The sequence below is a fragment of the Phragmites australis genome, chromosome 2 (assembly GCF_958298935.1).
Source record: "Phragmites australis chromosome 2, lpPhrAust1.1, whole genome shotgun sequence".
NCBI classification, from domain to species: Eukaryota; Viridiplantae; Streptophyta; class Magnoliopsida; order Poales; family Poaceae; genus Phragmites; species Phragmites australis.
In genome coordinates, this window is record NC_084922.1 from 5,847,249 (window position 1) to 5,859,730 (window position 12,482).

Here is a 12,482-nt window from a genome sequence, read left to right on the forward strand (position 1 = left end):
CCCTATAAATACCGACCCTTGGCCATCAGGCCGAAGGACCGATCCTTTTTACCATCAACATATTTGGTGTTCCTCTCTCTCCACTTCTTCTCCAAGGTTGAGCCACTCCTATGAGTGAGCCTCGCCGCACTTGTTCGTGTAAGATATCTTCTTGCGCCAACAGTGCGCTGTCCATGGGAATCAGAACATAGAAGTACAAAGGGAGGTAGGACGCCACTAAGGACCACCAAGGCCCTGACATAAGCAGCCGCTTGTATCGCCACACCCCTGTAGGAGTACGCATGGCAGCTGCGACTGGGCACCCTATGTGCCCCCACCCACTTCACAACTAGGTAGAGTGGCAGCTCCCCGGCCAACATAGACCCGATAGCCTGGGCTGGCACAAAAGTCCGAACCGACACAGAAGCTTTCTAGCAGTGGTGCGGTGAGGACATCGCCGCACGTCAGGAGGTTGCTACCGAGGCCGCTACAAGACAGGCCGTCATCCAATGTTCTGGGCACTTAAGCCCAAGGGCACCCATGACTAGGCCCAGCCCTTAGATGTTTCCGGCTGTGACATCCTCAGCACCTCCATTGAGCTAGTGTCCTTTGAGAGCTTGGTCACTCGGCAACCTCTTCGCCCCTCGTGGGTGGAAGGAAGTTTCCATGGGACCACAAGCTCCGATACGTGCAAATCCCGCCGGCATCGAGGTCGTTGTGACAGCCCAAGTGGCTTAACCATGTCATTAAGCATCATAAGCATCATATTTTTATTATTTTGATCATATTTTTATTATTTTGAGCAATTCTTGGCATGTGTTTTAAATTGAACTCAAATTGATAAAGTTAATTTTTAAGTGGTGCGTTGTGAAGCAACTCAGAATATTGCTATGCAACATAGGTTTGGAAACTATTTTAGAAATTAGTCCATGCCATGTGAAGAATATAAATAATTTTTTCTAAAATTTTGGGAATGATTTTGAAGGCATAAAAATTACCACAAATTAAAAAAGTTGCATCTTTGGGGAAGTTTAGTTTGAAATTGGCTCATGCATTATGGCTCAAACCAGTTAAAATGGGTTACACATAAATTGTAGTTTCAAAAAAATTTATCCCATGATTTTTGGACAACGGGAAGGTATTCTTTTGAATAGAAGAAATGGAGACAATATTTTTCTTTAGTCGGTCACTGTTCATCGACCCCACCTGTCATCCCTCTCTCTTCCTCTCATCTCCTCTCACTCACCGAGCTTTGCTTAGGGGTGGCTGCCTCTTTCCTTGACTTTGGAGGCCAACCACGTCGCCAGTCGAGTCGAGCACGGCACCGTGCTCCTTCCCGAGGTGCTGGGCGTCGTCCTTATCTCCTCTCCCCTCGCTCTCTCTGCTCTCCTCTCTCTCACACTCGGCTGCCGAGCACAGAGAAGCAGAGTAGAGTGCACTGCAATGCCACCGCCCAAAATCCACCGCACCGAGCTTGATTTTGCCCCGGCCAAGCTCACCGGAGCACTGAAAGGCGGCGCTAGGATCCTCACCGAGCTCATCCATTGCTTTCCCCAGCTTTTCCCGTACTAATCGACCTCGGCAGGCGCTTCTTCCTTGGAGCCGGTGCCCTTCCTCCCGCCGTTCGCCGTCGATCCACTGTGTTACCGCTTCTTCGGCTGAATCAATTCCGCGATAAGTTTCCACACGACCTATTGAATCCTTTGCGCACGTCCATTATTGTTTGGTGCGTTGCCGATGCGCTTCTCCGCGTGAGCCGTCCGCCACCACCACCTCGGTGCACGCTGCCAGCCGGGCCACCGTCGGGCCCGTCGAAAACTAGCCAGGTCGTTGAATCCACATGCCTGCGTAGATGCTGTAGGGGTTCTCATCTGGCTTGATTGCGTCGTCGTTTAGCCGCCGGTGAGACAAGCTGTGCTGCCGCTGTGCTGTTTCCGCCGCTCGTCGCCTTCCGGCCATCGCCGTCAACGACGTGTACCCCAGTCGAGTTTGTGCATCTCCATTGATCGCGTTGCTTGCCTCCCCGGCCACCGGCGTTTCGTCGTTCGCCGCCGGCGAACCGTGCCAGCGCCGCGTGCTGTGGCTGGCCCGGGCGCAGGTCGATTTTGACCTGTGGTAAAACCAGTCGGGCCCACTGTCAGCCTCAGTGGCTAGCCGGTCGGGTGTGCAAAAAGGATTCTGGGCTATTTTTAATTTGGATATTCCAGAAAATGCGAAATTAAATTTTGGTTCAACACATAATTTGGCTGAAACTTGTAAAATACATAGAAAATTGTATATAGCTCAAAAATCAGGAAGCCAATTTTGTTAGGTTTATATGTATCTACATGTTAAAAATACTGGGAGCTATGAAATGTGTATCTAAGTTGCATGGGTTAATAAAATATGTTTGAGCTTCATTAATCCATAATTAAATATTGGTAACTCCAAAATTGATGAAATCAATTTTGTAAATCTTATTAATTGATTCCCTGCTCATTAAAAATAATCACCCTCATGTTAGACATGATTAAATTCCTATTTAGGGTTAAGCTTTGTGTTAAGCTTAATTAATCCAGGAAAATGAGTAGATGCTTAGCATTAATCCAAATTAAGAAAATTTTGAGGCTTTAAAACTCATGTCATGATGCATTGCATCTCCACCTTATCATGCACTGTGGAGCATCCGTCATTGTATGTCATTCGTGCTTATTATTGCATGTGTTCTTCAGTAGTGAACGAAGAACCGAAGTGTGACGCGAGTGTGATCGAGGGTGACACTGAGGCACACCACTTCTGTGAGTTCTGTTCAGAAAGTGTCGGAAAAACCCCAGAGCAGAAAGGCAAGTATCTAAGCATACTGCACCTTTTGTTCAAATTAAATAGAGTCTAAAATTGATAAATTATGCTTTATATATGTTTGCATGTGTTGAGTCCAGCGTCGAGCTGATATGGGTAGAAACTATGTTGATGCATTATCTCTACCTTGACTTATTGATGAATCCTTATCCTTGTAGCCTTGATGAGATCGTTGTTGTCTAGCTTCAAGGTTTATTCAAAATGCTTAGCAATGCTTAGGTCCTCGGTAGAAGTCGAGCGACGGTGCTGCCGTTGTTCATGAGCTTAGGGCTTAATCACTATTTACAGATACAAAAATGAGATTGAGATGTAAGATTGGGGTGAGATGTGGACGGTGTTAGGGGTATCTTCTGCCCAGGAGGAGTCCTCTGGGTAGCTCGGGAGAGGAGCCCGGATGCCATAGATTGCTTGTGTCGTTTAAGGTCATCCGTCGGTACAGTTGGCTCTAGCACTTTCCGTACTCACAACATGTTGATCTAATGGTAAGGTAAGCCGATTATCTTGTATCATACCGACACTTGCCTTGCGGCTCTATGACACATAAGAGAAAAAGAAAAGGAGAAGCAAGGTGGCGGGGAGCCGGAGATGTCCAGGACACGCTCGTGGTAACCCCGGCGCCATAGGGGCATTGCAAGTGGGTAGTTCCGGGTATGAGAAAGCTTGACTCGAGTACCCCCTTGTGTGTACTTTCGTGAGTAGCACAAGCCGAATGGTCCTCGAGTCGTGTGGGTAAAGTTGTACCCCTCTGCAGGGTGTAAGAACAATTCGAATTACCGCGCTCTCGGTCATGAGCATGCTATTGTTTCATTTGTATTAGTCGTAGAGTTTATGAATGTGGGTAAGGTTATGGTGTGCTGATTTTGGTTGATGGTTTGTTGATGTGATACTATGGTTACAATACATACATGTTTAAGTTGTGGTTTATAGGGCAGAAAGGTAGTTGTTTTTGGAGTTAAGTATAGATGCTCACAAATATGTGTCATGGTTGTTTACCTTATATGTTTTACTTAATCTTGTAGTCTACTCTTACTAATAGCTCAATGCATAATCCTTGGAGTCAAGCTAGTATATGTGCTCTATATGGATTAAGTCTTGCGAGTACCTTCGTACTCATGCTTGCGCTTTCAGGTTCTGCTGGTGTGGGTGATGTAGTGTATGGTTACTTCATGCCCGCTGATGCAGGTGGTGGGCAAGAGTAGTGCATCCTACTCTGGTGAGGTGTAGCTTTTGGGGTGGAGCCTAAGAGTATATGGTTCTACTCTTCTTTGTTGATGTTAAGGTTTTAATCTTTCGCTGCGTAGTTTCTCTTTATGTAAACTGTAGCAAATGGTTGCATGTTTAAGAACTTGTAATATAACTTTAATTATTTGCTCTTTCTTAAGCTATGTTGTGATGTATATGTTGAAAAGGCATGTGTTCTGATCTTGGGTACAAAACATGTGCCGGGACTACCGGGATGGTATTCTGGTTAATCATTGAGATTGTATTTATAAATAATGATCCTCCTAATGATTAATTAGAATATTGTTTGGACGGTTCTTCACAATCGCTAACCATAGGCTCCGACAGTACCGAAAGAATACAAATGCATCTTGGACAAGGTCGGACGTGGCCATAGTACCGGTCATTGCTGAATCCTCGTAACCTTTTGGGAGGAGGACGGGACGTCCGGTAGGAGGAAAAGCTGGTAACAAGCGACCCGATAGTCGTGAGGCTACAGCGGGCCATCGAGCAAGAGGTCGGATCTTAACAAGCCTCACTCGACCTGCAGTGTCACCTCCGGCTCTACCACCAACAATGCAATTCCCTAGTGATAGGGATTGAGACGCACAAGTAGCCCCCATTGGGCCTCAAGAGGGGTGGGACCCTCACTGGCCTCCTGAGATGGGTTTGTCGTTTGAGATGTTGGCTATACCAAAGGAGTACCGGGCTCTGGCAATGGGACTCCGGATACTTCGGACTCCCGTGTAGCCCAAACCTTTCAGTAGATAACCCCGACCAGTGGAGCCAACTCTTCTAGCGCCTTTAGGCTGCGAAGCCTCCCTAGCCCCTGACCTTGTGGTGGAGGTTCCATTTTTGCAAAGGTACGTCCGTCTACAGCCACCTAGCAATAGCTTATCCAGGTGGTTTATATTTATATAGCAAAGTCGGCATATCTTGAAAATAGCTAGCCTAGCTATTAGGAAGTCTCTACGATAGATAACTAATAGGTAGCAACAGGGTACTATAAAACTTAGGTCACGCCTTTGCCCAGCAGTAGGCAGCTTTACTTAATCTTTATCACTATTCAACAGTAAAGTATGAAACTTAGCTTAAAAGTTGTACCCTTGCCTGAAAATACCATCCAACATGCGGCAAAGCAAGACCCCACCGGCGAGTTGATGGTGTAAGCCTCGATGCCGGAGGTATAAAAACTTAAGTCTAAGATTATATCTTGGTTCGGTAGTAGGTAGTAAGACCTAAGCCATGCCTCAGTCCAACATGTGCAAAAGAATAGCCGTTCGACCTAGTCGCGACTTATACTGCCAATTAGCTAGTTGCCGACAAACGGTAAGGTACCAAACCTAGCTTAGGTTATACCTCTATTCAAACAGTAAATAGTAGAATTTAAAATATATCTCTACACCTGAAGGCATTGTCTAGGTAGGAGACAAGGCCTCTCTAGAGTGGTGTGGACCCCCTCTGGTGTATTTTTCTGCCAGGGTGACACGACCTCTCAAGCATTGCTACATGTTTGGAGAGGAGCGGACCCCTTCTGGCATTGCGATATGCAGGAGTGGTGTGAACCCCCTCCAACATTTTTTTTTTGTGCTAGGGTGACACGGCCTCTTCGGTAAACCACTGCGGGACTTCGGATGGCCTTGCCTCCAGAGCCTCGCCGCGGGTAGAGGCCCAGGGGGTCACAGACCGACTCCCTCGGCCCCATTGTCGACTTCACCTCTAGCAACTGTCACAGGACTCCGGGTGGCCTTGCCTCCGTAGCCTCACTGCGGCTAAAGGTCAAACAAGTCACAGACCGCCTCCCTCAGCCCCATCGTCGGCTTCACCTCTAGCAAGTGTCACGGGACTCTGGGTGACCTTGTCTCCAGAGCCTCATCTTGGCTAGAGGCCTAAGGGGTCACCGAACACCTCCCTCAGACCCATCGTCGGCTTCACCTCCAGCAACCGTCGCGGGAATCCGAATGGCCTTGCCTCCGGAGCCTTGCTGCGGCTAAAAGCCTAGGGGTCACAGATCGCCTCCCTCGGCCCCATCATAGGCTGCACCTCCGAGAACCATTGTGGGACTCCCAGTGGCCTTGTCTCTAGAGTCTCACTGAGGCTAAAGGCCAAGGGGGTCCCAGACCACCTCCCTTAGCCCGATCATTGGCTAACGGGGTCACATACCGCCTCCCTCGGTCCCATCGTTGGCTTCACCTCCGGTAACCACCGCAGGATTCTGGATGGCCTTACCTCTGGAGCCTCCCCACGACTAAATGCCAAGCGGGTCATGGACCACCTCCCTTTGCCCCATCATCAGCTTCACCTCTGGCAACCGCCGCAGGACTCCAGATGGCCTTGCCACTCCAGATGGCCTTGCCTCCAGAGCCTCGCCGTGGCTAAAGGCCAAGCGGGTCGTGGACCACCTCATATGTGGCTCACTCATCGGCTTCACCTCTAGAAAGCGCCGCGGGAATCCAGGTGACCTTACCTCCGTAGCCTCACCATGGCTAAAGGCCCAGGGGGGTCCCAGAACCCCTCACTCGATCCGACCATCGGCTTCACCTCCAGCTACAGCCACGGGACTCCGGATGGCCTCGCCACAGCTGAAGGTTGAGGGGGTCACGAACCGCCTCCTTCGGCCCTCTCGACAGCTCCATCCCCAGCGATCACCACCGAGCTCCAAATGGATTGCCTGGAATAGGAAATCTAAACAAATTTAGAGTGATGTCTATACCGACTTCGAATAGAAGAAAAGGCTCGTTGCTCCAGCTACCAACACAACCGCGGTGTGCGAGAAGGCCAAGGAAGGTACCACATTTGGGGATCGAATGCACATAAAACACATTTCTGGCCACCTATTCAGAGGATCACCCACATTTTGATCCGAGAAAAGACATCAAGTAGTTCCAAGGATTTATTTTCATTACTAATAACTTGCACATCCAAAGATCATTTACAAAGGTGGCATTGACAAACGAAAAATAAATCCTGATAGAGCAATCTAGGGGGGGAGTACAAAGTGACGATCAAGGATGCTACAATCGGTGGCGTATGTCACGACTGATGCGCTTCATTTGTGGCCTACCACTATGAAAGCTAATACAGTAGCTGATTCCTGAGTTGCCAAAGGATAGAACAAGCTCCATCGTGACCCTCTTTCTACTACTACAGAATAGGTCATAAGTAGCAATCTTCAATGTCGATTGTGCAAAAACCGCTATTGAAGATGTATCAGTGCCAACTCTTAACCTCGTACGCACGAACAGTGATTGAACCATTAAGAACCAGCATTGATACCGACTATCAGTGCCGGTTCGTGGCTAAGTTTGAACCGGCACTGAAGCTAAGTTTGAACCCAAAATTTTGATTGAATCCAGTTTTGGCTCACTAGACGAACTATCAGTGCCGGTTCTAATCACAACCAACACTGATAGATTGTCAGTGGCTCGAGGAAATGTCTGACTTCGAATATTTTTCTCGACTCTTATCCACACGGCATCGGACTCTCTCTCTCTCTCTCTCTCTCTCTCTCTCTCTCTCTCTCTCTCTCTCTCTCTCTCTCTCTCTCTCTCTCTCTCTCTCTCTCTCTCTCTCTCTCTCTCTCTCTCTCGCGAAATCTCTCCACCCTTCTCCTCCTCTCTCCCCCTTATCTCTTTCCTTTCCTCCACAGCCACAAGCAGACTCTTTTCTTTCCGACTGCAGTCAACCAGGTTCGAGCTGTCACCATCACCACTGATGTCGGGCGGCCACACCTACCGTCCCACCTTGGATCACAAGAAACCTTCACTTCTCACACCCGCTACACCGACCTGCACAACGGACGTCGTGTCCATTTGTTCATCCAGGTAACAAGAATTGATTCAAATATGCCTTAATTATTTTATTCCTAAACTGAGCTCTTCATACGTTTACTATTTTTCAGGTACATAATTGTCCGAGGCACATCCATTTATCATATATGTAGATGTACTCTTGATCTCAAACCCTTCAAGTTTTTTTTTTTGCTAGGTATGGATGTACACTGTCCTTTTTCTTTTCAATGATCAACTGATCAATAGTATTCCCATAATCCTAGTGTTTTAGTCTTTTTGTTATCTTTCTGGGTCTAGATTTCTTGTGTCAAATAGGTAAGATCTGGATATGCGAAGAGTTCGACTTCTGATAATGCGTAAAGGGTGGAGACAACAGATGGATTAACTTTTTCCGCTTGTGCGAGATTGCATATGTAGTGTGTGATAGTTTCCATGTAGTGTATGTAGCTTCTGTAATTTTTTTAGCTTCCTTCAATGTAACATTAATGATGAAGTTTGATCAAATGTATATGAGTTATTATAGATCTTCCCTATGATTCTCTTTTGATCTACTTTGGGCAAATATGATTTTAACTTTCATAGAGAACTTCTATGAGAATTTTTCAACAGCCGAGATAGCTGGAAAGAGCTGGCTCTTTTTTTTTTGGGCTCTAAAACCTTTTTCAATGCTGGTTGGAGGTATGAACCAGCACTAAAAAGAACTTTCAGTGCCGGTTTCAGACCCAGCACTGATAGTCACTCATTATCAGTGCTGAGTAAAGAATGTTGGTTGAAAAAGGCTTCGACTGGCACTGAAGTTATTTTTCAACCGGCACGCTTATGCCTTTTTTTAGTAGTGTCCCCTCCTCCTCGACCTTTTTCTTCTTCATCTTGGCCACCTCCTTCTCCGCCTTCGCCTTCTCCTCCGCATCAATCTCCCTCTCCAAAGAATCCTAGTCGACCTCCTCTTCATCATCAGAGATGGCGATGGTCTCGGCTGGAGCAACCGCTTGGATCGGAGGCCGAGATGGAGCAATGGGCGGTAGCCCCCTCAGCGAGGAGGGGAGTACCATGGCCGTCGGCTCCAACCCTACAAGTACCGGCACTAGCAGTAAGGGCGACCTCGCTGTCAAGAATATCAACATATCCGACGATGAGGAGCAGGACGCCATACTCTAAAAAACCAAAGAGAAACGTTCCCCTACACAAGCAGGGAAGGATGAGCTGGGTGAACCTCAGTTTTTATAACCAGGCCAAATGGTTGCACACCCCTAGGGAAGTAAACAGAATTGCCATGGGTATCATTTCGCGGCGGTTCCAAATACTCCCCCGGGGGACCTGTGGCCACACTCCGGTTTATCCCTGTCGATGTGGCGTCTTCCTGCGGTGGTACCTAGGTTTTTTGCGTCCCCATAGGGGAGAATGGAGCCAGAGAGTGTCGTCGTTGCTGGCATCGGCGAATTACCGAGCTAGGCTTTCGCCTAGAGCCTCCCCACACCCATACCGTAAAGAACTATGGCATGTCGTCGTTGGCCTGTCACCCACCATGGCCTCCACCTCAAAAGAAAGAGTCCACCACCGTCCCTGACATCTCACACGTGGCCTTGCCACTGTAGTCACTATGTGCCTACGACCCCTCGCTAATGCCGCGCTCAGATGTGGCCTCTGTCGTTGCCACCGCCTCTCAGGCCACCACGCATGGCCTCAAATCCAGCCTCTGCCTGCCGAGGCCTCCCAATCGTCGACCTGGTGTCTCCCGCCGCCTCATCACAAGTGCCTCACCACCGTCATCCAAGGCTGCAACCCGCGGCGCCTCACTGCCATCCCACTACCACAGCCCGGCACAGCCACCCAATGTTGCGCCGCCACGCGCACAACACACACGCCTATCGACACCTGCCACCATGCCACGAGCGCCTCACCAGACCCGTCCAAATCTAGCCACGAGGTAGGTGACCTGAGGAGGGGAAGCCCCGTCCTTGCGGCCATACAGGCTTCTTGTGGCGTGCTTGGGTGACAGCGAGATGGGAGGGGTGGAGGGGTGGTGGGGGAGGGACGGCGGCACTAGGGTTTCAGAGCCACCCTAGGAGCGACAAGGGGTGTACAGTGCTGAGGTTATTCTGAAGAGTCCACAGCCTATAGAAAAGTGCTTCTGAATCAGGAGTTCAGCACTACCACAAGTATGCGTGATGCGTTGCTTTTCAAACCTGTTTGCTGAAAGCGCCTTTCCTGAAGTTGATTCTTTTCTTGTGTTGCCACTCCCTTTCCTGAAGTTGATTCTGTTAAAGATGTTTATGGCGTCGAATATTTCTCACCTGACAATAAGCAACTTCCAAGTGGCAACTATGCCAAGGATCTAGCATTGCATGATACCAATCGGTTTCTAGAAATATAACAAAAAAGTGTTTTTTAGTTCCCAACTTACCTATGTATCAACAAACAGAGGCATAACTTCTTTTATTTTTGATTAAATTTCACAATCCTACAACTATTTACATTTTTAATGTAAAACTATAATTTTTAAGTTCTATTTTACAAAATTACAATTATTGTCTATTTGTAACTGAAACTATAATTTTTTAGCTTAGTCTCACTCATCAGCCACACTTTTTTAGCGTAACGAGAGGGAAACGAGTAATATATGGTTGATAGGTGTGACCGAGCTGAAAAGTTATAGTTTTGGGTTATAAATGATATAAGTAGTTGTAGTTTTATAAAAAAGATCTCAGAAATTATAGTTATATATTATAAATGTGCAAATAATTATAGGTTTGTGAAAGAATACCGATGCGGTAACTTGCAATATTATCCTACCTAAAAATAGCCTCGTTGAGCAATCCATGAAACAATACAATGAAATCACAGAAACCTGCGGAATCCGGGATCACAAGAATTGGATCAGATCCCAATTCCAAAAGGCACCTGTGCAACGAAGTATCATACCAGTGACAAAAACCAGGAGGCAAAGCTATGCTTTCCTTTCACCGGCGTTGGACGCCTTGCAGGTCATCCAAGCTGAAACCATGTGCCCGCTATAAGAACCCAACATCACGAACTGCATGGATGACCTCGAAACAGGACAGAAATGGCAATAATAATGAATGGACGCAGGGCACCCAAGCTCTTTGGCAGGGAGAGGTCAATCCATGAGGCCCTTGGTGGACGCAGAGGTGTTGCCCATGGCTGTGCTCAGACGATCTGCTCGTTCCAACACCTGTGCATAGCTGACCATGTGTTTTTGGATTCGTGGATGCAGCGGCGGACATCGTCCTGTGGAGGGACAAGATGGTGTCGGCGTCCATCCTCGCTGCCGCGACGGCGGCGTGGGGTTTGTTCGAGGTGGCGGAGTACCATTTCCTCACGCTGGTCTGCTACGTCGCCATCATCGGCATGCTCATCTTCTTCATATGGTCCAATGCTTCCGCTTTCTTCAACGTGTAAGCATTTCTGCCCTCTTTCTATCTTCGTACCCAAATTGTTCGGTCGAACAGGCTTGCACGCCATGGAAGCCCATGTAATGTAAGGCCCAGAAAAAGGCCCTCTGGATCTAAAACGGGCCCATGAAATTCTTCACCTGATTGGAAATGAAGGATTGAAGGAATAGATTCTCGACAATTTGAGATTTTACCTGCAGACCGGTTCCCAAGATCCCTGAAAGTCTCCTGTCAGAGAGGAGCACGAGGCAAATGATCCTGGCCTTGGACAGCAGGCTAACCAGGTTGGTGTACAAGCTCTACGAGATCGCTTGCGGAAAGGACATCAAAATGTTCATCTTGGTGCGCCACTAATGTTCCCATCTAATTCCCTAACCAAAACTTGTACAAAATATAAATCTGATACACTCATTAATCTGCTTGTTTGTGCACTGAACAGACGGTGCTCTCGCTCTTCGTAGCGTCAGTGGTTGCGAGCTGCTTCAGCTCCCTGACTCTCCTCTACCTCGGTAACTTGCTCATCTTTTCAGTAGAAGCTTCAAAGACTGACATTGAGTTATTAATGCATCGTTCAGATCAACTCATGAAGTGTAGTCCCACTGTTATTCCTGCAGTTGTGTTGTGCACGATGACGCTGCCGGCACTTTACGAGCGCTACGAGAGCGAGGTCGACCACCTGGTGGCGAAAGGGGTGCAAGACCTGAGGAGCCACTTCGCCGAGATGGACTCTGGTGTTCTCAGGAAGATCCCAAGAGGCACAGGAGCTGCTGCCAAGTAATCAAGGATCTAGACCACGACAGATTGGATCTAACTGACATATGATGTATGCGTACATAATTGAATTAAGAACGCAGGGTACTGATCTGTGGCGTTCTCAAGAGAAAGGTCTCAATTCAGTTGTATGCAGAAAATGCAGACAAGTTCAGAACATGACCTGAAAACTGACGCTATACTGTACTTACGGTGACTATAAATCTTAACCTTTTATTTTCCACGGGCATGGTGATGCTGATGCATGGTCTTTCTCATCTACTCCATCTCTTCCATCCCCTACCCTTCGCTTTCACTCTGTGATCGATCGGTCGATCGCCATGGAGAGAGAGGACGGGATCGATCCGATCATCGCGGGACACATGGTATAGACCGCCCAGCAAAACACATGATGGGCTCCACGATTCCAATGGCGAGCCGGAGGACAGCGACGCGCACCAATCGGATAAAGATGACGTTCCGTGTGCCT

At 47.9% G+C, this 12,482-nt stretch overlaps 1 protein-coding gene across 1 annotated transcript; it reads left to right on the top strand.

Annotated features, from left to right (window-relative positions):
- Nucleotides 1-10,888: 10,888 nt before the first annotated feature.
- Nucleotides 10,889-12,247, top strand: LOC133909794 (reticulon-like protein B2). Its single transcript, XM_062352348.1, has 5 exons — nucleotides 10,889-10,978; nucleotides 11,065-11,245; nucleotides 11,443-11,584; nucleotides 11,682-11,751; nucleotides 11,857-12,247. Exons 1-5 carry the CDS (start codon nucleotides 10,894-10,896, stop codon nucleotides 12,018-12,020), a joined length of 642 nt encoding a protein of 213 aa, XP_062208332.1. The 5' UTR covers nucleotides 10,889-10,893; the 3' UTR covers nucleotides 12,021-12,247.
- The last annotated feature ends 235 nt before the right edge of the window (nucleotides 12,248-12,482 follow it).

What these genes read in the sequence shown, in the direction of transcription:
- LOC133909794 (XM_062352348.1), top strand. Translation starts at nt 10,894, where the DNA reads ATGGCAATAATAATGAATGGACGCAGGGCACCCAAGCTCTTTGGCAGG. An exon ending in GGCCCTTGGTGGACGCAGAG is followed by an intron (nt 10,979 to 11,064) that starts GTGTTGCCCATG and finishes TCGTGGATGCAG; the next exon opens with CGGCGGACATCGTCCTGTGG. An exon ending in ACATCAAAATGTTCATCTTG is followed by an intron (nt 11,585 to 11,681) that starts GTGCGCCACTAA and finishes TGCACTGAACAG; the next exon opens with ACGGTGCTCTCGCTCTTCGT.